At 42.8% G+C, this 27,078-nt stretch overlaps 1 protein-coding gene and 1 long non-coding RNA gene across 7 annotated transcripts in view; one reads left to right on the top strand and one right to left on the bottom strand.

The window, feature by feature from the left end:
- VMP1 (vacuole membrane protein 1) overlaps window positions 1-27,078 on the bottom strand; it is a 60,954-nt gene that overhangs the window by 4,616 nt on the left and 29,260 nt on the right. For all 5 annotated transcript variants that reach the window (XM_032129928.1, XM_032129929.1, XM_032129930.1 and 2 more), the window contains 3 exons: window positions 14,812-14,892; window positions 11,730-11,846; window positions 9,505-9,566 (listed from right to left, as the gene is read on the bottom strand). In XM_032129928.1, coding sequence (XP_031985819.1) covers window positions 9,505-9,566; window positions 11,730-11,846; window positions 14,812-14,892 — 260 coding nt within the window. The remainder of the gene's footprint in view (window positions 1-9,504; window positions 9,567-11,729; window positions 11,847-14,811; window positions 14,893-27,078) is intronic.
- LOC116453936 lies at window positions 1,015-12,317 on the top strand. Of its 2 annotated transcripts, XR_004243972.1 has the most exons (3): window positions 1,015-1,231; window positions 9,198-9,474; window positions 12,181-12,317. It is a non-coding gene; the product is annotated as an uncharacterized LOC116453936 (long non-coding RNA). The 2 variants fall into 2 exon arrangements; XR_004243971.1 differs by lacking the exon at window positions 12,181-12,317 and having other exon boundaries at window positions 9,198-11,847.

Raw genomic sequence — 27,078 nt, forward strand, 5'->3', positions numbered from 1 at the left:
CTCGCCCCCTCTCCCGCACGGAGCCGGCCCCTCGCCCCAGCCAAGTCCTTATTAGGACAATCCGTGCGTCATCCCTTCCCAAAAAGAATGCGGGAGCAGATCCTGGAGCGCCTCCCCCGAGCCGGGATTAACAAAGGAACAAAGGAGCGATCTGAACCCTGCCCCGAATCGGGCCAGGCTCCTTGGCAGAGGGCTCGCACAAAAGCTGAACACCTTGCTCCCGATGTTGGAAACATCCCGCTTTGGGAACGGGAGCGCTCTGAGTTGATGCTGGGCAGGCTCTCAGCAGCCTCCAGGCTTCCAGCAGCTTTTCCTTAAATCCTACTTAGCAGGAGATCCAAAACCCTTTAAGAATGGTCACAACCTCTAAAAAACTCCCAAATCAAATATAAATTCTAAATGATCACCACGGCCTGAGCTGTGTGGGGAGAACGCTCCCAAAGTTGGATCCACACCATCCACCTCATCCTAACTCCAGCCACGGGGGAGTTCTCATTACTGACCACTTGGATTTCAAAGAGAAAGGAGATTTTTTTGTTTAATTTTAAAGAAATCACCATGCTCTTCTACATTAAAAAAACTCACCTAAATTTTGATTATTTGGTTTTATTATTTCCACCACTCCTGCTGCTACTCCAGGGAGGGTTTAGTAAAACACACTTCAGACCCAGGATACACCACTTGTACATCCAACAGGTTGTACAATTGACCATCTCCCTCTGGGTGACTCAAACCATTCCCCTCAGCCTCCTATTCTGACACCATATTCCCTTTTCCAGGCCAAAGCCCAATTAAAAACTAACAGCTTTCTAATTTTAGGAATTTATGAAAAGCACGAAACAAAGTGTCTCATTCTCCTCCAGTAAATCTATTTCCTTCATGGCCAGGGGCAAAGGAGGTTTTCTGAACCCATTTCCCAGCAGAAGGTCGCTTCCCCCGTGATTCACCGCCCCGTGAGACAAACGGGTGAGGAAATTCTCTGCCCAGACTGGTAAAAATTCAGGGAAACAAAAACCTGTGGAGCCCAAAGCACGTCCCTTATCCATTTTACACAAGAGTGTGTCAATGTTCCAAAGGATTCCCAGTGTTCCAGAGCCGTCTCAGCGCTGACTATTCCTGGGAAAAGCTCTCCCAGGGACTCCGGGACGAGTCACACTCTGAACATGAGGAACATTTTGAGGTTTCTTTTCTTTTTCAGACAGTTCTTGGGAGCCTGAAGAGCGACTGCAAGGTAATGGTTTACTTTTCGACTTCTGCATGATTAAGAAATGAGGAATATTTAAATGATGAGGGATCAATGATTAACAGGGTGGTGTTCAAATGACTCCGTTCTTCACAGAAACTCAACTCAGTCAGTCCCCAAATTGAATTAAACACAGAACAAAAACATGAAACCCAAGTTCAGAGACTTGAGGAGCTCCTGGTGCACCAAAACAATATTTCAAAATTTTTCTCACTAAACAATTCCCTTTTTTTTCCCCCTTTTCTAAGCACGACAATTAATTAAGTGCACAAAATAATTTTATTAAAGCAATTTTGAAGATCTACAAGATCCTCAATGCAAGGACCTCAGCTTCTAAATCTGCAAATTTTTGTACATTTGTAAAGACTTTAATTCTGAAAAAAATTGTGCAGAGATTTAAATAAGGAGAGGAAAACCTAAAAAATCAGGAATCCACATGAAATTCTTGAAATCCCATCTTGGCAGCATAGTATTAGTTACTGGTGCTTTTTTGGATCAAATTAAATCATTTAATCACCCAGATATGTGCCACCTGATATCCGAAGGCATGATCTTAAATCTAAAAATCTTAAAAATAATTTAATTTAATTGGAAATAAGTGAGTTCTGTGTCCCTGCAAACCTCACAAATCCAACTCGGAGATCCCTTTGCGCTGATCCGAGGAGGAAGGGGAGGACTTGGGGATGAATTTTGTGGGATCCGGGTAGGACCAGGCAGGGCTGGGCCAGAGGGGCCAGATTTGCATCACAATTCCTGCACTCAGCACCTTCAAAAACCGCGAATTTCACAGGACAGGAGAAGGAAGATGCTGGGAAATAATCCCGGAATAATGCAAACCCCATTCCCTGCGTTTTCCTTCGGGAATCAAACCCATTTTCTTTCAAATCAAGAATATGGAAGGAGAAATTCTGATTCAGAAGAAGTTTTGATTCAGAAGTTGTTTTAGAAACTCTTAACGTTAAATATTAAATTTTTGTTCGGATCCATTCTGATTCTCTGCTAAATTTTAATGTTTCACAGGGAACTGAAACTGAGAACAAGCTCCCCAAAATTGGACTAGCCTTTGATAATCTTAAGTTTATTAAAAGCATAACATTTCAGTCAAAAACATGACTTCCAATACTACAACATAGATACCCATTAAAAATCTGTATTCACTGAAAAAACCCCTTGGTGCCTGTTTTCAGAACTGTTACCTGGTATCTGTAATTAAACAGATGCACATTTATTTATTTTTAACTCAGAGCTATGATTTCTATCCAAATGACAAATTCCAAAGCTCTTTTTCCAATAAATCAAACAAAATTCCCATTTGTTTGAAGCACCACATGACAGAGATTCAGCAAAATTGCTCGAGGATTATTTTAAAAATTACACCAAGAACCTGCAGAATCTGACTCCTAAAACTTCCAGTCCAGTTACAGCAAATCTGTGCTTAAATTTATTAATTTTCTTTTCCAAGAACAACTGTCAACAGCTGCACCTCAAATGCCTTTCACTGGTCATTAAGTGATTTTTGGGAAACTTTAAATCTTTTTAACAGAACCATTGGAACTACAGGGAGGATTTTACTCAAAGGCACCAGGATGAAGCACTAAACCCACAGGAGAAAAAAGTGTATTTTCCCTGGGCCAGCTTACAAAAAGGAGGAATTTGATATTCCAGTCATCTGCATTTTTACTAATATTAAAAATACTTACTTAAGACTACTTAATCATAAGCCATAATTTTCATCTTACAAGATCTTTAGGAGTATGGGTTGTTGCTCTTGAGTGACTGAAATCTCTCAGCCCATGCTTGGAGAGGTTGGGAACACTCAGGAATTAATTCCAACTCTGCTAAATGCTGAAGCACAAGTCTCTATCAAATGCTGCCTTTCAGTGTCATTGCACCAATATCTCGCAAAAAATCTGTCAGACCATAAATTAGGATATAGAATTCCCATTTTATCAAAGCACCTGTGGATATTTGCCTGCTTTTCCAGAGAGAAATGTTAGAATTCACAAGTGTTTTCCAAAAGAAAGAAGCTGCCACTGCAGACTCAAATTTTGGGAACAAAACCACAGGATTTTTCATGAATGAAAATTTGAAAGTTTATGGAAGTTTCCCATTTATAAGAGACCTCGAACATCCAGAGATGCTGAAGCAGCTGATTAACCCTGAGCTGTTCTGATGGAAATTAAAAATGTAAGTAAGAACCTCAGTGCAGCCAGCCCTGAGCCTGACCCCTGTGAAAAACTGGGATCCTTCCCCCAGGGGGATGCTCAGCAAACTGGGAGCACTAGGGGGTCACAAACATGGGATTTCTTTAATTTAATTTAATTTAATCAAGGAAATTCTAACCTGGAGGGAAACCAGAGCCCTATGGGGAAACAGAAGGTGCAAACAAGGCTGGACACACCTCGGGAAGGTGATGCAATTTTGAGTCACGGCCCCACTTTATGGATAATCCCTCCAATATCCACAGCCCTCAGCTTGGAAAATCCCTTTCCCTCAGACTCCACACGCTCGGGGGCTCGGGACAAACACCAGCAGGTTTTGCCCAGATTCGGCTTTTTTGGGCTGAAACACCGAGAGAAAAACATCCTTTGGGAAATGCCACGACAATTCCAAATGAAGACAACAGGGAACAACAGAAGAGCAGCGAGAGGCAAATCCCCGTGGGGCTGGCACTGCCCAGGCACTGCCCAAGGCCAGGGATTATCTCCCGCTGCAGAAAGGGAGTGAAGTGGCACTGAGGGATCTCACAAAGAAAGGGAACGTGCTGCGATGGGCTCCTCCCTGCCTGGACCTTCAGCTCTTCCAAAATAATTTATTTCAATCAGACTATTGACAGCCAGGCCGGAGGGGGAAGGCAAAGGCTTTCACCTTCCCAACAATTTTGGAAAACACCATTAAACAATCCCACCAACACCAATTGGTTCCCATTTCTCCATTCCCCTGTGAGAACACAAGAAAAATCCATCCTGCAGCTCCAAAGCCATAAAACATTTAGGAACAGGCACCGAATTTGGGTATTTCAGCCATCCCTCCCTCCCTCCCTCAGAAGTTTCACTCCAGCACGGTGGTATCGACTTCTTTGGAAGTCAGACATTTTCTAAACCACTGAAAAACAGATTCCAGTGGAAATATTTTTATGTCACTGGCCAATTAGCAAAGCTGAATCATTTCCATAACGTGTCCCCTGTCTAAACAGGGCACCTTTCTTCCTGTGAGTCCTCTGAGCCTTCAATGGTTAATTTTTTTCCAGACAGTGATCTAAACTGGCTTAACGGTTAGTATTTTAATGAGCTGTCATTTCCTGTGCTGATAAAGATTCTCACAGTATTTAAACCATCCATTTCCCCGAGGCTGCACCACCAGCAGGACCCTGCAGTGACTCAGAGGGGCTCAGCCTGAGCCTGACTCAGCTCTGGGAGCTGGGGCTGCCCAAAACCTGAATCCTGGGATCTGGGGCAGTCCAAACCTGGATTGGGTTTAGGGAAATCTGGGGCTTCCCAAAACCTGAATCCTGGGGGCTGGGGCAGCCCAAAGCTGGACCCAGCTCCCTTTCCAGCCAAACTTGGGCTCCCCAGCCCCTGAGGAGCAACCAGAGCCCCCAGCTCCCACCACCACCCCCGGCCTCAGCACGGCTCTGGAACTGAGCTGTTTTCTGTGCTCAGAGCTCTGAAGCTGCAGAAAATAAATCTGGTTTATGGTCAGGATCAACAGGAAGGTTTGGGGGTTAAAAGGCTCCTTGGCAGCTTCATTTGCTTTATGAGATGAAGAAAGGAAAGATCTTGGTGAAGTTTACAGAGCTCAAATGGGCCCAGGTCTGACGTGGTTTCCACCTGAGCCACGCTCCAATGCCCACGGCAGCCCAGGAGGCTCCAGGGCTTTCTCCTTGGGACATTCTGTTATGTTAAATCAATCCTTTCAAAATTAGGAATTGCAACATCTCTGACCTGCCCGTCCTTAGCTCTGCTCACTGCTGCTCTTTGGAACAAAACTTCTGCTTGCTTTTTAAAGATTCTTTTTTAAAAACTCAATTTAGGGTAAAAACCCTTGCTTATTCAGAGTTAAATCCTTCAAGCCTTTTGCAAATAAACTCTTCTAATTCTGTTGTGATCCACTGGAAGGCTTTCAACACCAGAGCTCCTCAAATTTCAGCCACATCTGTGTCCCTTTTCAGGGCCATTTTTGTGTGGAGCTGCTCTGTTGTGCCTAGGGCACATCCCCCAGGTTTCTGATGAACCTCTGCCAGGAAGGTTGTTCAGTTTTGAACCAACAAGTGCCAGGGGTATTGGTTTAACCTCTCAAAATTCCTCTCAGGAGGCTGTGAAGTGACTGCCCAGCTCTTCCCACCCCAGGACAATATTTCTGGTTGTTCCTTTATCACTTCTTGCCTTGTGTTCTAAAGAAGTAACCTAAATCTGTATTGTAAATTATTTTTGACTAAAAAACCCCCAACAGTCTTTAAGCAAACTTTCCAGTCACATCAGTCACCATGATCTCATTTGTGCTTTTTTGGTGAAAGGAACACCACGCTCCCTTTACCAGCATCAACTGAGATTAAGTTGTAAGCAAAGAATTATGGCACAAGAAATAGCAGCAAACTGGTTTGTCCAGGCAATGCTTCCAGTACCTGTGACCAAAAAATTGCTTTTCTTTCAGCTGTGCAATCACTCACACTGGCCTGCAGAGCTGGGAAGGGTGGAAAGCTGTTCCACAAAAACCACTGAGTTAAGGACACTTCAGGAGCCCTGATATTTTTGGGTGGATTTGTTGGATTCTCAGAGGTGACACCCACAGAACGCAGCACTGAGCAAGGGACTTAAAAATCAAAGTAGCACAATCTCACTGGTTTCTGTTTTAACCTCAAATCAGTTTATTCACTCACTAATTACCTGAATAGATGAGTCTTAAAATTAGGAAGGCATCAGAGAGGCTGTGGCTGCCTCATCCCTGGAAGTGTCCCAGGCCAGGCTGGATGGGGCTTGGAGCAGCCTGGGATAGTGGAAGGTGTCCCTGCCCGCGGCAGGGTGGGATGGGACTGGATGAGCTTTAGGATCCCTCCCAACCCAAACCATTCTGGGATTCTGATTTACTGCAGGTAAAATTCACTGCTACTGCTGTAGGATCCAGCCCTGGTGCAGCACCTGGGCACCTCTTGGTGAACAATCCCAGACACTGCAGAGTTCATCATCACCCACAGCCAGAGGGAATCTCTGCCTGCAGGGTGGGATTTCTCCCTAAAAAAATGCAGATTTTTTTTTTCTTTCTGAACATTTACCACCAGAATGGATGGCCACTGTTTTGTGGATGGTGTGTGCTTTGAGAACTACTTCTTCAGTAGTTTTCTGGGCATTCTTAATCTGCATTTAAAACTGCCACTTCCCAGCAAACATCATCCTGCTTTGAAGCGCTTTGTACAGTGTGACTTCACAAACAGCCCTGCAGCTGTAGGTAAAAAATAGGAACGGAAAGATAGAGGAGCCAAAAAACCCCACAACACACACCATAATGAAATGTCTGAACAGGGCTGGGTTTGGCCTAAAATCAGCATTAAAGTCTTCTTGAAGGGACAGGACACAGAACTCCTCCAGAGCATCTTCCCTCACCAAAGCTCAGGGAGAGCAGGATCCTCTTCCAGCACTGAGGCACCAACAAAACAACTCAAAGCAGTGACTGGTGGAACTGGTTGGAAATTCCCAGCCCCAGTGAGTTCCAGCACCTCTGGAAATCCTTCTCAGCTTGGATTTCAACCTCACACCAACCCCACTTCTCAAACCCACTCATCTCCCTCATTCCCCGACGTTTGTTGCCAGCACTCACCCTCTGTCCTGTTTTTGTTCTCCAGCTACCACCAAAAAAATTCTCAAAAAATTTCAAATTTTCTATAAACAGCTTCTTAATTTCCTGCCATGTTTTCTTTTCCATTTCCTTTTTTATTTAATTAACCAAAAAAAAATATTTTATGATCTGTTTGTAATGGAGACCTAGACAAAACTGTAAAATCAAATTAAATGATATTAAAGCAGCCTGATTATGGCAGGCTCATTGTGAGACCCAGCAGCATCCAGTGACAATAAAGAGCAAGGTCTGCACATGAATCAGCTTTGCTTTTTGACTAAAAATCACATAATTGTCAAAAAATTCTCCTTGGCTTATAAAATCAGATATTCTCAGACTTTATCTCACAATTTAATCTTCTGTCTAGGTTCCATTTATCCTGGCTATCAATATGCTCATTATTTTCAGGTGTTGTGCTCAGATATTTCCTATTGTGTAAGAGCAACAGCCCAGACAAAGAAAGTCTAAAGTCATTGTGGTGGATAGAATTTGATTAAAATAAAGTTACTGACCATTAAACAGAGCTCTGTTTTAATTCAATAATAGGGCTTTTAGAGCAAGGTATTGTTTAACATGTTTGAGGCTCCACTCTAACAGAAATTGATGAGGTAATGCTGGAGACAGCTTGAGAAAAGTCAAGGATACCGGGACATTCCAAAAATCTCACTGTCTCCCAGGAACATTTTTTAACTCTGACATCAACCCTCCAATAAAACTCGAACCCAGCAGAGCTCCTGTGAATGCATTCGAAGTAATTCAATGCAAAATTATCTCCAAGACAGATGAAGTAGGAAAAATCTACTGGTTTTGGCTCAAAGCATCCACAGGAGAGTAAATCCTTGGAAATGTACCTGAGCTAGGGGCAGATCAAACTGTCTGGAGTGATTGATACTGAAAAAAACTCAAGATGCTTAAAAGAAACCACATTTCTCTCTCTCTCTCCCCCTCTTTTCAAAATAATGTTCAAAGCAACAAATTCATTGTGAGTTTAGGTACAAAGCAGATGCTCGAGCAGAAGATCAGGAATAATAAAGCCAGGATTTGTTTCATCAGTGAAATGCCCTGCCAGGTTCTTCTGACACTCCTTTTCTTTGTACAGCATCCCTGCCTGGAGTTTTGTTTTAAAAGGAATTATTTCTAGACATTCCTCCCCTCAAACTTTTCTTGAGGAGTGTGGATTTTATGTGAAAATAGTTATTACACTTTGGGTAGCAAAATATCCATTTGCCCCAGAGAAGAAACCCTGGAGAAGCAGAAACACCTTGGAATTCATTTTATGGATTTAGACTAGAGGTTGGATTCATTTTAGTTTAAAAAAACCCAACCCCCCCTGACAATAAAACTTTCCATTTCCATGTTAGAGACTCACACTTAAAACTCCAACCCTGCATATCCCTGAACCCAGCAGTGCCCTCAGAACAGGCAGGAGCTTCCACCCTGCTCTGAACAATTAAATGGGAATTTTGGATGCAATCCATAGGGTTTGATGCAGCTGCCTACATTTAAATTCATTAACTGCATCCTTTGTTTGCATCCAAGTAGTTTATGAAACTCCTGCATGGTTTGATGGCATTTGCTGGATTATCTGACAGGGAAGGGTAGCATCAACAACGGATTTTAAAATGACACAGAATTTCATGACTGAACAGGTAAAATGTGAGGCAAATAAATCCAACACTTCACCTTCAGTGTCCCACCTTCATTAGTGTAAATCTGGTTTTTGTCTGTTTTTCCCCCTCTCAGTTGCCAACTGAGGGTTTGCCTAATTTTCCTGTTTTAAACTGATATTTTAACTTAAAAAATAAAATAGGCACCAGTTACTAAAGAATTAATAAAAAAAATAACCCAAACCAAACCTTCTCAAAATCAGGACACTTCATCCATGGAAACTCATTTCTACCAAATTTAACAGAATGGGGATCAAACTCTACAGACCAAATTCCTCATTCTGATGTTTTATGAGAGATTTAATGTTGTAAATGTATAAGGTAGTTCCAGTTAAGGAGGATGTTTATTTTCATCTTGGAGCACTGCATAAAATCTCAGGTTTTTAACAGAGAATCACAGAATTCTGTGATTTTTCTCTATAATTTTCTATAAACTTTCTCATTTTTTGCCATAGGATCACACTACACCACTGCAGAAAATGCAGGGCAAACAGCCCATGTGCAGCTGTAAATGCAGGGATGTGTGAGTGGAAGAGCTGGATCCTGCTTTGGGGTGAAGGTTCAGTGCTGATCCCACAACCCTGAGCCTCCGGGCCAGCAAACTTCTCCCAGGACTCGGGGAAGGAGCTGCAAGCGAGACCTAAACTCTGTGTGAGGCTAAGCCTGGAACAAAGCACGCCCTCAGCACATCTGAGCTGACTCCTCCAGTACTTTTCCACTTAATGGGTGCAGGTATTAATTACTGTGCTGGGAATTACTCACCCGATGAGGGCCACCATCTGCTCCACGATGTGTTTGCTGAACGTGATAATAACGAAGAGTTTCTGTAGGAAGGAAAAGAGCAGTTACAGAAAGCCTGGAGCCGAGGGGAAGCACAGACAATGGGGGGGGGGACACTTTGTGTTCCTTCCCAAGCAGCTCCTACCCAGCTTTCCCTCCTCTCCTCTTTATTTTTCAACATTCTCCTCAAAAAGAGGCAGGAGAAAGAAAAGCTGCTCGCTTTCTGCCTCTCTTTCCTCACAGTTTGCATTTCTTGCAGTGTTTTTGCAGCCAGTTGCTGCCCATTCTCATCCTCCCCAAACTCCCATTCCCAGAAGCTCAAGGTCACTTTACTCCGTCAACAATGTCTGAATGGAAAAACAGCCAGAGAAATTCACAGCCCCTCACACAAACACGTGGGCTTCCAGATCACAGGAGGGAAAAATAATGTGTTTTAGTCTCCCTGATTCAGACAGAAACAACAAAAAATAATCAATGAAAAACAAAGAAAGAGCCTTTGGGCACCTGTGAGAGTGCCTGTGATAAACCAAACTGTTTGCAACAGAGTAATTTCAATTAAAAACTTCTGTAACACATCTTATTTCGCGGAAAATCTCAATGCCCATGATTTTACCACTTCTAAAACCACTTAAAATGCTGTTAAAACAGCCTCTGCACATTTGTCCTGCTCGCCAGCAAGGAGTGAGCAGCCTGTGAGTGGTAGCTGAGGGTACACACAGCTCCCACAGCCTCCTCAGACCAATTTAAGCCTGGCCTAAGCAGAGCTGCCCTCCCCAGGCTGGGAACAAGGGCTGTGACTCCAGCTAGAGGCTCCTGTGGTCCGGAGGAAGGGGCCAGTTCAAAGCAGCCCCGGGATGGCCACTGCACCAGTCACTCACTTCCTGTCTGAACATTGCATTAAAAGCCTTTCCATGACTCTCAGATTTCCTAAATTCCAAGTCCAGCCAGATCACTCAAAAAAATCAAGGCTATTGCACAAGGGTGTGCTTGAAAAAGAGAATTCTAAAAGCTGAGCCTATTACAAAATCAGATGATTTACCAACAAGACACTGGGAAATGTTTTTTCACTTACATGGGATCTGAGTGTGGAGCACTATAAATTACACAGCAAACACTGTGGTAGCTGAACAAGGCAATTAAAATAATAAAAGGAATATTGATCTAATATTACTTCACTTTTCTGTGTTGCCAGAACCCATTTGAGCAACACACGGATTTAAAAGCAGAAGAAAATTCAGATAATACAAAAATAAGTGTGGAGAAAAAGCTGTTCTATCCCAGTAAACGGAAGAATTTCCAAATCTATTTATTGTTTTCTGTTTAAGCACTGGGCAAAACAAAATAACCATTTAAAAATGACTGGAAGAAAAAAGCTTGTGTTTAGGGCAAAACAAAGATTTTTAAAGCAGCTTGATGAGGCTGTAATACAAATTATTTTATACTAAAAGCTTCTGCTATTTTGATGGGAGTCACAGCAGAGATTTCCAAACAACAGAGGAACAGGCACTGCAAAAACCCAAACTCAGCTGAAAACATCCCAAACAGAGACGTAGCTCATGATACAGCCCTGACCACACCAGAAAATCCTCCAGGGAATCAAAACTTCATCTCTCCTTGGACCAAACGGTGACGCACTTACAAGCAAAACTCAACATCTTGTGAAAACAACTGGATTGTCAAACTCAGCACATCTGGCACAGCCCTGAGTGAGCAGGAAAAACGGGGCCCACCAAAGCCAGGCCCTTTCCAAATGAGCTGGCCTGGGACACCAAAAATCGCTGCTCCAGCCCCAAAACTGCGGCAAATCCGCCCAGACTGGGCTGGCCCAGCCCCACAGGGCGCAGTGGGGTTTTCTAAACTGAGCTAAAAAGGGCATTTCAAAGTGCAAATGAGTGTTTGCTACCAAAAAGGCGAGTTCACTCCGAGTGGGAGCCCTGGCAGTCTGGTACAGGCTGTAGGTAAATACCTTGGCTAACCACCAATTTCCTGAGCAGGTCAGCAGCTATAAATTACTCACTTGCCTCAGTTTGGAGGAGCCCAGCAGCTCCTTTATTGTAAATCCCTTGCACCAAATTAATTTCCATTACTTCAGGTCGGGCAAGGAGACTCCAGGATTCATTCCCAAGTAACACAGTGGAACAGGCAGGGAGAGAATCAAAGGCTTCACCTCCCCCCCGCCCCAGCCCCGAGGAAGGGGCAGCACTTGCCTGGATGTGCATTTTAATCACGGCTTTTCCAATCAAGGTTGCACCAAAGAAGGTCCAGAAGGGAACCAGAAAGTGGCCACAAGTTATCCCAGCCAGGTCAAACAGGGGGTTTGGGATCTGTGGAGTGCAAGGGAAAGAGGTTCAATAATTGCAGCACACATTGGATGGACAGGAACACGACAGACCTTGAAATTTTGAAAAATGAACAGTTTCCCCTTCTCCCAACTTGATCCAAAACTCTTGTGCCTTAATAATTACAAAAATGTTGATGTCACACCACATAACTTAAGTCTCTGGGAGTCAGCTAGACAATGTCCCAGACAATTCCATTCTCATGGTCCCCCCTTACCCCTGGATCCTGAAAAAAGCCAATGAAAAGTTTTCCATGTGAAATGCACAGAAACCACAGCAAAGCCATTTTGAGTGATTTATCGAATTTTCTCCCTGACAGGCACATCACTCTTGGAAGCCAATGTTCCAGCTGATCCCCAGTGATTTCCAGCTGAGAAACTACATTAAAAACTGGCATTTATAGTCATATGTATCCAGTTTAAAAGCACTGATTAGATTTTATTAAGCATATGCATTTCATTTAAAATTAAAAGAATTTTTTATTATTATTAAACTGTTGGCCTGACTTTTGGTATTGTGATACTATCTGTAAAATATTTCTGAAATGAAACCAAGAAAGTATCCGAATTCCAACCTTTCCCTCTCAGCCTGGAGCACAGGGGCAGTGTCTGAGCAGGGTCACTCCCAGGAGCAGTGTGGTGCTGGGGTGACAGACTGCAGCACTGGTGGCGTTTTGTGACATAAAGAAAGAAAGAAAGAAAGAGTGTCGATTGGGAAAGAATAAAGGACACTCTGCCACCACTCTGCCACCAAGCCTGCAACCTGTGAGAAAGGGTTGTACTGGGCTGTTGGAGAGCAGCAGTTCAGATTTATGAGCAGCCACAACAGCACCTGCAGAGGAAGAAATCTGAAGCGGGCTCTAATCGTGCCCCGGAACGGTCCCTGAGCAGGCTCCACCTCGGCTGCAGCAGCTCCCTCCCTACCTGGGGCAGCTGCTCTGGGCACAGGAGCTGGTCAATTATTGACTCCACAGCGTTTGGCTCCCCGGAGCCAAGGCTGCTCCAGGTCTCCAGGGTGTTCTTGGCTGCTTGGTCTGAGGGTTCTTTTGTCGGTTCACAGAACATTTTAATCCCTGCAGTGAGTTTGGGGCAGGGGTGCTGTGGGTGCCTCTGAGCACACCATGGCAAGAAGTTACTCAGCAAGTCCTCAGGAGGGTGTCTGAGCAGCCAGCGAGGTTTTCTCTGTGCTTGTTACTCAAAGTTGCCAAAAAAAGCCCACAGAGACAAGAGGGCAAATTCTCACAAGTCACAGTGAGGAACTTCGGAGCTGATTCTTGCTTTGCTCCTTCCCCAGAGCTGCCTTTATATAGAAATAAACTCCAGACAATTCTGACTTCCTTACTGCCACTAAACAACAGGACAGTCAGTTGACTTCACTGGATAAACTTGCAGACTTCTAATTTCCATTTGATGGTGTTTTTATGCAGCGTTTAGAAGCCACCACTTAACAGACAAGGACCCACAGCTGGGACAGTGGTTACCACTTCACCAGCAAGTCCTCCAGTCATAAAAAACACATCAAATAAAACTCTGCCTAAAATCCAGAAGTAAGATCACAATTTTAAGGGAAGCAAGCAGAGGAGACACCTGGTAGTGCAGAGAGAAGCAGCAAGAAGCCAGAGAAACCCTGAGTCAAAGCCCTGGGGCTCGTGGGGGCACAGCCAAATGCAAGGAGCACACATGGGGGGCTGCCTTGGTCCCCCTGCCTCACCCAGAGGTGCCATGCAAAGGGACAGCTCTGCATCCCCGCTTTTGCAACGCCTCTGGAACCTTTCACCTCTCCCTTTCTCCTGCAGTTGTTGTGTGAGCACATTTACAAACCCTCAGCCGTGCCCTGGTGGCTCCTCATCCCTCCCCCAGCCCAGCTGGAGCTCAGGGCCCGAGCAAGGCCTGCGCAGCAAAGTGGGGAAGAAGTTAAGCAAATGTTTAAATATTACTGAGCAGGAACTCCAGGGTGTTTACAGCCACCTCTCTTCCTCCTGCTCTCCATTTCTCCACCTTGCCCAGTCACTCATCCCTGCCACCTCCAAGCCGTGGGGGTGACACAGGAATAGGGAATGGGGCAGGGATGTCTCCCAGGACACTGAGTCAGAGCAGGGAGCAGCACCCTGAGAGCTCCCCAGCCGGGAGGATTTAAGGAGCAGCTCGTAGGCTACGACTCCACTCTAAACATGAAGACATTTCAAAGGATTAGTGAGCAGGAGCTTTATGTCAGCAACTCCAATCAGATTAATTCTCCCCAGCTAACACAGGTTACCTACATTTGAGCAAGCAGTTGGCTGTGTCATCTTTACAGTTTAGGAAACCAAGAGATGCTGGGCAAGTGTGGAGTGAAAACCTCAGCAGCTGGGTAATGCCGTGGTAATTCCAGAAAAATGGGATTGGGGGGGGTCCCAAAGTTCCCCCCCTTCACTGCAATCACATCCCACAGTTCGTGTGTGGGGTGAAGAACAACGCACACCATTCCTCCCAGTTCCAGAGAGAGATTTAAACCTCCAATATTTTTTTTATTCTGAAAGAAGAGCATTATCCTACTCAAAAACTAAAACAGCATCACTGGAGATGCTCCTTTCACCTCTTGATTAAAAAGGCCACGAGCAGTTTGTAGCTCCACAGCCATGACTGAAATTTGTTTCCTTGTTCTGCCCTCTCTGGTTCCTAAGGACCCAAAGAGCAGATTTGGGAGGATTGCAATGGATGGACACCCTAACCAGGGTTTCTGCAGGTGGTTTTCCACTCTCCAATCCATGCACACCTCTGGATTTGAAGATGTCAAGAATGCCAGATACAATACATGAACACCTAAAGAAACCATAACACAATTCCAGCAGATTTTGTTTCCCTGAGCACCCCAGAGATCACAGAAACTGCAAACAAAAATGAATCCCATGGCAGTACATCCAAGCTGCAGCTTGTGCCCATAAATCCCCCTGTTCCTGGGAAAAACTCACCGAGGCACAGGCCAGGATCCCAAAGAACCCAACCTTCTGCACCAGGTTCTGCACAGCCAGCTTAGCCCGGGAAGCAAAGTCCTGCAAACAGGAAAACAAAGGTGTTAATGAGGAAAACCCCACACAAACAGAGCTCAGAAAGGGTGTGATTTCCAGGATTTCCTAGCCAGCAATTGGGAGAAATTTTAAACCAAAAAGGCCAGTTTGAAACCCTAAGTTTAGAGGGACAATCATGGTGCTCAGGGTGGAAATCTGCCCACCCACAGCCACTGAGTTTTGTTTTTCCAAACCCTGCGAGTGGCACTAAGCTCCCACTGCTATGGAAACAGGTTTTCCAGTATTTATTCCCCCATATCTTTGGAATGCCTGTGCTGCTTATACCTTATTCCTTAAACAAGCAGAGGGAATTAATTCCTTCAGTGCCATTTCCAGTGTTAAAAAGGTACTTTTTGAGAACAGAAAGAGCACAACAATCCCATTATATCCTTAGATCTGTTCTCCCAAACCCATGATCTCAATCAAAACAGCCAATTCCAGGTACTGCCTACAACAGACTTGTAAAATTCATTAAAATCCATCAAGTTGAGCCCAAATGACTTTAAAAGCAGGGAAGGTGCAGCCCCTGTGACTGGAGCTGTTCTGTACAAAGCTGCCTCCTTTTATTTTGTGATCAGACCTTACTCCTGAGTCCCAACATTTGCCAAACACCCAGGAAACCCTTTAAAAAGCAAAAATAAAGATTCTCACAAGCAGTTTGTTTGAATGTGAGAAGTGAATTTACAGGAGATTAAATTCTTTTGGAGCAAAACTGTCCAGAGAAATAAAAGCAAGGTCAGTGCTCCCTACTCAGGCTTGGCCACAACAGTTACAGAAAGCTGGGAATCCTTGGGAATAGCAAACATTAAAAAATAATTATTAATTCATTTTTAAAAACCTACAAATAAGCAATAAAATTCTGATTTTCCAGGAGAAATGCAATAAATTACACAAGGAAATTACTTTAATCAATAATTAATGATAGTCTAAATTCCACCCTTTACTACTGAATTGTAGAATTTAGACTATCATTAATTCTTGATTAAAGCAACTGCAGTGTAATCCAGAAAAATCACATTTATGCTATTTTAACTTTGTTAAAGTTCTGTTGAAACTTTAAATACTAAACACCAATACAAGAAAACTACAATTATTTGACAATGTTCTTGCATATTATTAAAATTTTGAGTTGTAGAATTGACAAAATTTTCTATGGTAGATTAAAAAATAATAGATCTGTGATAATCTATTTTTTTTTTTAAACCCACCTTTTTTAAACCCCTTTTTCAAGTAGTAACTTTTCTCCATTACTGTGCTTTCAAACAGTTAAATTCTCAATTCAAAAATTAAAAAACCCCCCAAAAAAACTACTTTAGTCAGAATAATTCTGTTTATTGTGTTTAATGTTTGGCAAAGTAACTCACATTAAAATTGAAAGAAAAATGCCAAAGAAATGAGATTTCCTAAATCTTACAGTGGGACATTTGTAACCACAGGGGAGTATTAAAACCCTCTAGAATATTCTTTAAGGGTGAATTTGCACATTTTGACCAGGAGTTACACCTCGGGATCGTGATTACAAAATGGAAGAGATCAAATATTCGCTCTTTTAATGAAAATTTTTCCTGCTATTTTCCCACTGAACTCGTAGGATCCCCACAGAACACGAGGGATTAAACCTGCTCCCAGCAAGGCTGACACCAAACCCTTGAGCTCATTCTGATAGGAAACAATCTGGAAAGTAAAATTAATTTTTTCATGGTGTTTTTTTTTCATTAAAAGAGCGAATTTTGCCATAAATTGTTATAAACAACAAAACATGACAATTTACAGACAACCAAGCCCAAAAATCTTGCGACATCCAGGGCAGTTCCTGCTCCAACTGCAATTCCCTCGTGGTTATTTCCAAGGAAACAGAACCCAAAAAGGGGATCCCAGATCCCTGACATGGGGACCCTCAGGATTTGGGATGGGCTGCCAAGGATGGAGGGAATAAAATACCTAGGATTTTCCCCAAGGAAAACAACAGCTCTCCCAATTCTCCAGCCAAACACACAAGTGAAAATCACTCCTCAGGATTTCTTTACCAATTAATTTAACACCAAAAAGTGCTAAACCAGATTTTGTCCTTGGGAAAGGTGTCCTGAAATAGTTCCTTCCTCAGGGATTTCTGGAACAGTGTGACCAGGACATTTTCAGATCCTATTTTCTCCCCCATTTCCCAAAGCTCAGGGGTTGGAGCAATATTTTCACTTTTATAAGCCAATAAATATTTTTTCTTGCAGCTCCATAAATCTCAGGGCAAAGAATCTTTAAAATAAAACACTCCAAGACAATTATTCAAATGGCTCCATGATTTATTTGCATGGAAGTTGTTTCTATTCTGATTTTAATTTATTCCCCCATTATCTTTTACTGTGTTGCTAATGCACTGTTGTATTCATTTTCACAAGCTGGAATTGCAAATAAACTCTCTAGCAAATGACCTTTAAATTAATACTTGCAGCACAGCTGCTTTAATAAAATATATTATTATAATTAGATATAAATTGTATTAACTTAGGGTAAGCACAGTGCACCATTTTAAACCACATTTCTTAAAAAGAACCAGCTTCCCTCACCCACATTTCTCAACTGCTGCAAAATTCAAGGCTGCCTTGAAACTAATATTTCCCCTCCAGCTAAAAACATATAAAACATTACAAAACTAATGATGAAAGTCTTTTTAAAAAGTGTAACAAGTCTGCCTTAAAAAAAAAACCAAACCAAACTGAAACCAATGTTGGAGAAGTTTTTCTCACCTTATTAATGAATAACTTAAAAAAATAAAGTTATTACTCAGCTTGTTTCTTTGTTAAGTTTTGGTTTTACATTGTCTATCACAAAGTACTTCATGGAAAGCACAATTTTAAGTTCTAAAAATTTCACTCAAGAACTTGTCATTTGTTTTCCTTTCTTCAAATTTTCTAAATAAGCCAAAAGGCAAATTAAAGATTTTTTAACCTATTTTCTATGATCTAAGGTAATCACAGCTATGAATAATTTGCAGGGTAACAAACCTACCAGGGTTGCAACAAAACTATGAATTCCAGCCTCAACATTTACTCTGTGAAAACAAGTTCAGAACTATTTCTCTTTGGTTCCTTCCTTAAATTTTATTTGACAAATCTTTGCGACATCTGCAACAATAAAAAAGCCTTAAAAGTTTCATTTCTCCGAGAATACAATCCCCAGTTTCACAACTTTTACCTAATTTCACAACTGATTTTTTTTTTCTTTTCTAAAGCCTGCATGGGGAAGAATCTTTCCTCTGTTTTTTTAAGCATTTGAAATGAAAGAAAATAACTTTCTGCTTTAAAAAATAATATTATTTATATATATATATATATACATGAAAAAAGACAAAAGTTCAGCTACTTACAGGCAAACCATTTTCCCCCCAAATTAAAGTTTCTAGACTGGACTGGCCTCTCAGCTAACTGTGATTCATTCTTTATAACATTTCAGGATGCTTTAGCTCACTGTGTCCCTTTCAAAGATGATTGAGTTTTTGGGGTTTGGAAATAGATTTCCTGTGAGTGCCACAGCGCAGGCAGAGGAAGGTTAAATGATTAAACATGACTTCATTGGGTTAATCATCAGATCCCAAGAACCGGGCTGGGAACAAGAGGCACGGAAAGGTCAGGGATGATTCCCCAGGCCCAGCTGGCAGCTCAGGGGGAATTGTCCTGGATCTGCTCAGCCTCAGGAAAAAGGAAATTTTCATCATTTGATTGACCCCAGTGGCTCCATAGGACAAAAAACCCTCCCAAAGCTCCACACCTAAAGGGGTGGTAAAGAGAATTTACATGGTTCTGCCACAGTGTTCTTCCTTTGTGGAGCAGCTCTGTGTAAATATGGACTTTTTACCCCTGGAAAAGTCCTTCCTGAAAGAAAGAATGGACAACCTTGTCTAAATTACAAGGCTTTGTCCCATCCCTCTGTTTTATTTCGTTTCCATTTGTAATTCAATCTCTCTCTTCTTCTTTCACTGTAAAGTTGGTGAGCTCCTCTGAAGGTGAGGGAAGAACAAGCAGCTCACCAGATTTAACTAACAAGCTCAAGGAAAACAAAATTATTTTAGTAAATAAGTTTTCCTCTTTTCCCTCTGAAATTAATTTCAATTAATTGTTCCCATTGAAACTGTGAAACCTCTTTTTTCTCTGCAAGAGCAGAGCTGGTTGATGGATCCACAGGAGTAGTTGGAGGTATCCAAGGAGCTCTGAATAATCGGAGTTGGACTGAATTCCACAGAGAAAACCTGTAATGCTTCTGCAGATATGTTCTCTGAAGCCTGCACAGATTATGCGATGTGACAGTTCATTTTCTAACAGCTGCAATCAGATTTTTAGGAGCACTGAGAAACCCATGGCTCCCATCACATCCCAGCTCAATCTCTGAAAAACACGATCCAGATTCCAGGGATTTGAGGCCTGGAAAACCTTATCTTCTTTCCCATTTCTTTTCTGCTGTAAACACCTCGAGCACTTTACAAATACATTGATAATACTGGCAGATTTAACACAAGGATGAGCATTATTTCTATTCTTGTTATAATAAAAAAGTTTAATTATCCAGATAATCATCTCAAGAGGAGAACATTTTTCCCCCCAAAGACTGAAGACTGCATATGAAGCTACCATTTAGATCACCAAAATTATAGATTTCTTAACATTTAAAGAGCTGCCTGCAAAGACAGTGCCCCCCTTTATGTAAAAATCCGAGTTATGTTAAAAATGAGCTTCACAGTGTTTTGTTTCTTCTGGCTTTCTGTTACAACACAATGGAATCAAACACAACTTATGGGAGAATGACCATTTGTGGCCAGGCAATGGATTCCAGGATTTCAGAGGACTGGGAAGAATTATTAACTCCTTGGAATAATGCACTGACTGCAGAGGAGCAGTTGTGAAGGAGTCAGAGAGGTACCTAAGGCTGGGAGGTCACAACACATCCCTGCAAACTGTTCATCACTCACTGACCAAAAATGACTTCTCAACCCTCCCCAAAACCTCAGAGGCAACAGATCTCATGAGTGAATTACAAGCAGGAATATTGTGATAGTAGCTCATGGATCTTTGTTCCAGCTTTCTCCAAAATACTTCCAGTTAAATGCAAACAAGGGGCAAACTAAAAGGGGATATTTCCATCTTGATGCCTGGAGAGCAGAGGGTGTGAGGGGTAAGGTTTAAACCTCCTTATCACCCAAAAATACGGGGAAGAAAGGTCCTGTCTGGGAAATCAGACCCCCAAAAGAGGAAGATGGAAAAAGTTTTCAAGGATTACTGAAAGCAGTGAGGGGATGGCAGCAGAACTAAGCAAGTACTAAGTTTGATGAAAGAAAGGGATTTACACACAACAGGCATAGGACAGACATTCCAGATTCTAAATAAGTTTCACTTCATGAGAAGTCTGGGTTTTCTGAGACATTAAATTCTGGAAAAGGAATTGGGTAATCATGGAAAAGCTGCAAGAGAAAAAGATGTCAATGTTGAACATGAAAACAGTTTTAAAAGGACAAGATGAAGGCGACCAAACAGCAATAAAACAGCCTTGGCTTCTCCAAAGAACTGTGGAAAGAAGAGAGCAGCACCCACAAAGTCTCATTAAATAGACTGTGCTGGAGATCTGAGGGCTTGAAACTGGTAAGACTTCAATATTCAGAATATTTGTAGGCAAGGATGAACATACAGTAGGTATTATAGACAAATCACAAATCAACAAGAAATTAAATCTACAGGTGGATTTTTCTACTACATTCTACATTCTGAGGACGAGAATGCTGGACACAGATTGTGAGGGATTTATTTCCACATCTGTTTGTCTTCAAATTCCTGAGGTTGGTTGCATGTTAAGGTTAAGGGGTGATGCTGCAATCCAGAGACAATCAGGAGGATGATCATCTTTGGGACTTTGTAAACTCAGACATGAGTAACTAACGTTAGTTCTTGGGTCAGAAAAGCTGCAGTTTTTCTATAGAAAATACAATGAAACCCATTGTCCTCCTAGCAGATTTTAAAAGTGATGTTAGAAAAGACAGACAAAAGAAGCCACGGAGTCGTGTGAGGAGCTGAAACCTTTGCAAGTCCTGGGGGAGCAGAGACAACAGAGTGAAGTGTCCATTCCAAGAGCAGCCATGGCTTTCTCTGGTCATTTAATTTTAGCCTGTCTTGGAGTAAAAGTGTGAAACTTCCACTTTATGGTAAATAAGATCTCCCCATGAACAGGAACAGGAATGAAGTCAACCAGCTCTAGATCAGTCCATTAGTTCCAGTAGGAACTTCCAGGTATTTTCTTCGTTTCATTAATCATCTGTATCATGACAGGAACTTTTTATTTCCATCCCCCTTCTCCAGGGAAGAACCAGAAAATGCTTCTTTACAACAAACCCCATCTCAGGAGCTTTAATTTCAAGATTTCAGCCTGTTACAATCCAACACGACACCCAGGCTCAGCAGGGAAATGCCAAAAGGAACGTGGATTATAGAGCTCAGTGAGCTCTGTAACTCAAATTTAATGCCAGCTTTTTCCACAACTAGAACTGAAACCCTCAGACTTCTATATAAAAAGTCCTTTTGCTTCACACACTGTATGAATAAAGAAATTTTATAAAGAACGAGACACAATTAAAGGAAATAGCCTAAAGGAAGAGGAAGGAGCGTGTCCTTTCGGCCTTATCAGATCTGTCCTGCAGAGCTGTAGCCCCTTTAACCACATTCCCTGCCACCTCTGCTCCTCAGAGCGGCGATGTGTCCACTTTGAGACTCTGCAGCTTTCCAGCCCTGCACAAAAACATGAAATGAAACGATTTCTTTCCTTGCTGAACAACCACTTTCTATTCACATCTCGCAGGAGACCTGGCAGAGCAGATCCTGCAACCCATTTTCAGGGAAGGGAGCTGTCAGTGGGAATGTCACCAGCACTGGAGGAGATTTCCCAGGGAGGTTGTGCAGCTCCAGGACCAGCCCAGACAATGCCCTGAGGAACCTGAGCTGGACTAGAAAAGAAAAAGTTGGACTAAGAACTGCCTCAGGTCCCTTTCAAGGTGACTTCTTCTGTGATTCCATGACAAGATACTACAGCCACAGGCAGGGAGAGGAGTGGAGTAAAGGGACATCCCAGCACTCCCCCAAACCCCACTGCAGCTGCTCATTTATCTCAAAGCTACAACTGCCATCAGTTATTGTGGCCACAGCTCTGCCAATTCCAGGACATTGTCAATTTTTTTAAAAATCCATTCTAAAGCATCAATCCCTATTTTGAGGCAGTTTAAGATCCGGACATTGTAAGGAAGGAATTTTTGATAACCAGTCATGAAAATTTACGTTTTCTATCTCTGACAAACCTGAGAACTCAAAGCCATCAGCTGAAAAAAATACTGTTTCTCCACACGGGACCTAGACATAAGTTAAGGATTAAAATAGAATTGAAGTGAGGAACTTCTGACAAAGCCTTTAGCACACACAAGTCTTCCCTCTCAGCCCAGATGTGCAACCTCAGCCCTGTTCTCCCTGGAAGGGACAGAGGTTCCCAGACAGCTCAGAGAAGTGGTCTGCATACCAGACTCTTGTACAACACAGATATTTAAACAGTGTCTGGAGCAGGGGGAAAAAAAAAGCAGCCATCTTCTTGATTGTGATACTATAAGTAATTTCTATCAGTTATTGAAGGTTGTCCTTAAAAAAATATTTAAAGCAGCTTTTCTGACCCAGCTTTTGATCATTTATTGGTCTTTCTCAGAATGCTGAGGAGTGAAATATCAAGTATTTAGGGCCAAATTTTCCCCTTAGAAACTTGTGTTGAGCATTCCCAACACACAGAGAACAGGGCACGCAAATCCAATGGCAGAATCCAACCCTCTGCTTCTCCACAACTCCTGTGTAAATGCAGCTTCCAGCATTTCCAGGACACATGGTGACATTATTTCTCATTTCTGTTGCAAAGTGAGAAATTTGTTACTGAGAAAATCCTTCTGACCTAATACTGAGCGAAAATGTTGCAAAGTAACCCAGGTTTCCTCACTGCCGGGGTGATTTCTGATTTATGTACTTACACACTAAACATTAAAATAATTTTTTAGGGAACAGATACAAAAAGCCCTTCAAAACAGAACTCAAAAAGTCATCTCCAGTCACCATTAGTAATTAGTGCAGTGCTCTGTGCTATTTCTTCCTTATCTGTGAGCAGGTGTGCAAATGAATAGAACAATGTGGGCACGTTCTCCTGCCAGTGCCCAAAGAAATCCAGCCAGGAGGAGGTTTACACATTCCTTACTCACAGCTCTTATTGTCTACCCTCTGCCTGTTTTAACTCTTTGCTACCTCTTTTCTCAGCAAGTGCTCAAGATCAAGTTCCCTTATTTAAAGCTGTCATTGACTCATTCCAAAACGTATTTTAAACTCGGTAATTTTGGAGAAGAGTTCAAAACTGAGCTGTATTCAGAGTATCCACTGCTCATTATATTGTCTGTGAAAACACACTGTCACTTTGCCACCTCACTCCCCAGTGCTTGTGGGGAGTTTCTGAAGTGCAGCTTCAAGGTTTGATCAGTTCTGAATTTCTATTTAATTAAAGGCCACCCTAAAAGAGGGGAAGAACCCTCCCCTACAGCTATTAACAAATACAGGCATCAAAGTTGAGGAATGCAGGGTGTGAGGAGCAGCCTCCTGGTGACCACCCACAGCAGCAACCTCCTTGTGCAGCACAATTAATAAAGAAAGGAAGCCGATGAGGAAAGGGGGTGATTGGAAGAGTGAGCAAGAGGAAGGATGAGTGGAGTTTGATGTTCAGTTTAAACAAGTGATTTCTGGGAAAGCAAAAAAAGGGGAAAAAGAAGAAGTCAAGGTTTCCCAGTTATTGTACGTGACCCTTCCACTTCCATTTTTATGATAAATGCTTTATAAAACCTGCTTGTGGTCTCCTTTAACTTCTTTTTTCTTCTACCAAGTACCCTTAAACGCTGTTGATTAAACAAGCCAGCAGCCTTTTCAAGCAGGAACTTATCAGATAGGAGCTGTTAATTTAATCACGGGAGAGATCCGTTTATAATTTGGCCATCTTTAACGCTGCTAATTAAGTGAGATTTCACTTATTAGTTGAGCCTAATCATTCCCCGTGAGTGAAGTCAGTGTCGTGTCAGAACACAGCGCTGGCTTCTCCGGGGTGTGGCACGGATTTTGTTCTGCTCCTGCACAGAGCAACCCCACGTGAAGATGTGGAAAAGCAACCCAGGGTTTTCAGAAACGCTGGGAAGATGGGATTAGCATGTGTGTGACTGTCACCATCACAGAATCCATGGGTTTAACCCCTTGCAGCCCTCGGGGAGCAGGAAGTGGCTCGGTGGAACTCCTGACGCAACCAATGCCAGGCGGTTGCAGCTCAGTTTAATACGAACCCTCTCGAGTCCACGTTGACAAATTCTTTAACAAGCCCTGTGGTTACAGGGAAGCTGGTTTCAGTCTGAGTCACTCCTGTTCAAACAGTTTACTGGAAATGGAGGGGAGGGGGAATTTTCAGAGAAGTCATGTGATGGCCAGACAAACCACAACCAGTAAAGGTTCAGTGGAGGCAAAAACAGGTCCCAGCAACAACTGACAGCCAGTGTGCAGATAGCACTCGATCATTTCCAAACCAGTCCTGCTACATCTCGGCATTTCTATGCATTTAACCCTTCTCCAAGCCTGTATTCCTCCCGAGGCAGGACACAGCTTGGAAAGTAAACAAACAGCAGTGGCTGATAGTAACATAGGCAACTAGAAAATATTTTTACATGGAAATTTGGCTGCGGCAAGGCTGCACAGAAGCAAAGCCCCGATGTGTAAATCATTAGTTCTTACAGAAATGCCACTTAATGAAGCCAAACACTTACAGCCATTAAGGATTAGATATGCAAAGATATCAGTACTTTCCCCTCCTAGCAAGGAGTACCAGGATACAGCAATGCCCACGCACTGTCACTGAGCACCTTGAGGGAAGCTGGCACCAAAAGCTGCTTTTTCACTCCTCAGCTTGAAGTGTTTCAGCATGACAGAGAACCGAGAAAAATCACCAACCAGCAACTATTAAACTGGCAAAAAGAGAGTCCCTGCTCATGTGTGTGGGGACACAAAACTGCACGAAGTGTCTGTGACTGTGTCATTACCAAAGTGCTGCCCCAGCGCTGAGCAGTGGATTCACTTCCCCTAATTGAGAGGTTGCTTTGAACGGCTGCACTGGAGATACTCCCTGTGGCTAAAAGGGGAGCTCTGATAAAAACACTCCTTCACTCTGGAATTCGACTGGAAGAGAGCTAACAGCAGCTGAGATCCCGGTGGGTTTTAAACACTGCCTTAAGTATGAACAAATCCCAGCGAGCTGCTCTGTCTGGGGCGTGCTGGGCTCTGCCTTGTGGCAGCTCTGGGGACAAAGAGCCCGGAGTGAAAACCACCCCCCTTCTGCAGGGCACGGCCACGAGGCAGCTCTGACACTCCCTGCACGGAACTGGGACTCGCTGGTGAGCACACAAAGGGACACAGGAAGGAGAAGTGAGTGTTCCTTTAAAATAAGGGGCTTTTTCTCAAGTGTGCTAATGGAAAGTACAGGACAGACACATCGGCTGCAGGTTAATGAGCTCTCTCAAAAGCCAGCACAAGGAGGCAGGTCACTCAGATGTGAGATTCAGGACAGAAAATCCATCAATAGACTCTTTAAAGTAAAAGGCGTTTTACTCTGTGTAACTCTGAATGGAGCATTAAACCTTTATGCTGTTTAATCCTCTTAGGCCACCTTTTTTTTAAGTGCCCAGCCAGCAAGCATATTCCCCCTCACAGATCCTTCAGGCTGGATGCTATAGCCATGATCTATTCACACCAGAGAAGATGCTCATCTGTTTCTCCAAATTACCATTGTTTTTGAGGAACAGCAGCAACGAGCTCTCTGAGCAACACACACGCAGCAAAAACGTCAGAGCAGCTGGCTCTGCCTTGTAGGCAAAGAGCAGCTCAGCTATTCTTCAAAATCCAACACCCATTCCCAAGCCTTTCCAAAAGGCTGGATGTAACGAGGCCTTTATACTGAAGGAAGGCTCCTGTCACCTGACATCAAGCATTTGCAGCATCCCCGAGGCACAGGACACTTGTCACAGCCCCCGTGTGAGGTGTCAAACTCGGGAGAGTGGGAGAAAGCTGATGGAGGTAATAACAATTGTTAATGAGCAATTCAAAAATAGACATCACCACTGCACATGAATACAAATTACAGGGCAAAGAGTGATAAGATATGCTGGAGACTGGGATTTACAGAGGTCATAGGAAAGGCAGGCCTGTCTCCCGCAGACATCCAGAGAAAACATGATTGGAGCCAAAAGCAAAAAGGAAGTCACATTAGCAAATGGAAAAAACTGAACTGTCAGTTTTATGAGCACAATACAATTTAATCGGATTGTCAAAACCTCATGTTAAAAGAGTTTATAGAAACCAAACCACAAGTGGAGTTTAAAACACTTCTTTTTTTTTTGCTGGCCATCCATCCACCAAACAACACGCTTCAATCCAAATTCAATTGCCAAGAAAATAAAATCAAAAGTACTGGTAAATAACACCATCAGTTTTCTTCATTAATTCCACAAGGCCATTTGTTCACTCCGGGCAGTCAATACAGCTATAGTTTGGCCTGGCCTGACAAAATGCTCTCTAGCAAAAATTGTCTTCCCAAGAATCTCCCTGTGCGTTCTGGAAACCATCTCTGGCTGCTCCCACAACTGTACACACATATAATTTGCTGGGAGAGTTTCAGTAAACACAGATACTGAAGTCATGTATTGCACTGGTTTCGTTGTTGGTTTTTTTACCACAACTTGATTTTCGTACAGTTAGGGGATTACTTTGCACAGCAAAGATTGATGAGAGAGTAAAGAACAAAGCAGATTCTTTCTTCCCCCTGCTGCATCTTTAAAAAAACAGAAGAATTTACTATTTATAATAGCAGAAAAACCCTTTGGAACCTTCTAGTAGGGGGAGGCTCTCAAGAAACACAGGGTTTACTGTTAGAATTACTAGATTGCATTCAGTATTTCCAGACTAACCACTTTCATGGAAAAGCTTCATCCATGTTTTTGAAGGAGGAAAAAAAAAAAGTATGTATTTATCTCCAGAAAATACCCTGGCAGAGGAGTTTAAAGACATCAGTGCATGGTAAATAGCATCTGCTGGTTTT

This window comes from Corvus moneduloides, chromosome 20 (genome assembly GCF_009650955.1).
Source record: "Corvus moneduloides isolate bCorMon1 chromosome 20, bCorMon1.pri, whole genome shotgun sequence".
In the NCBI taxonomy this organism is placed as follows: Eukaryota; Metazoa; Chordata; class Aves; order Passeriformes; family Corvidae; genus Corvus; species Corvus moneduloides.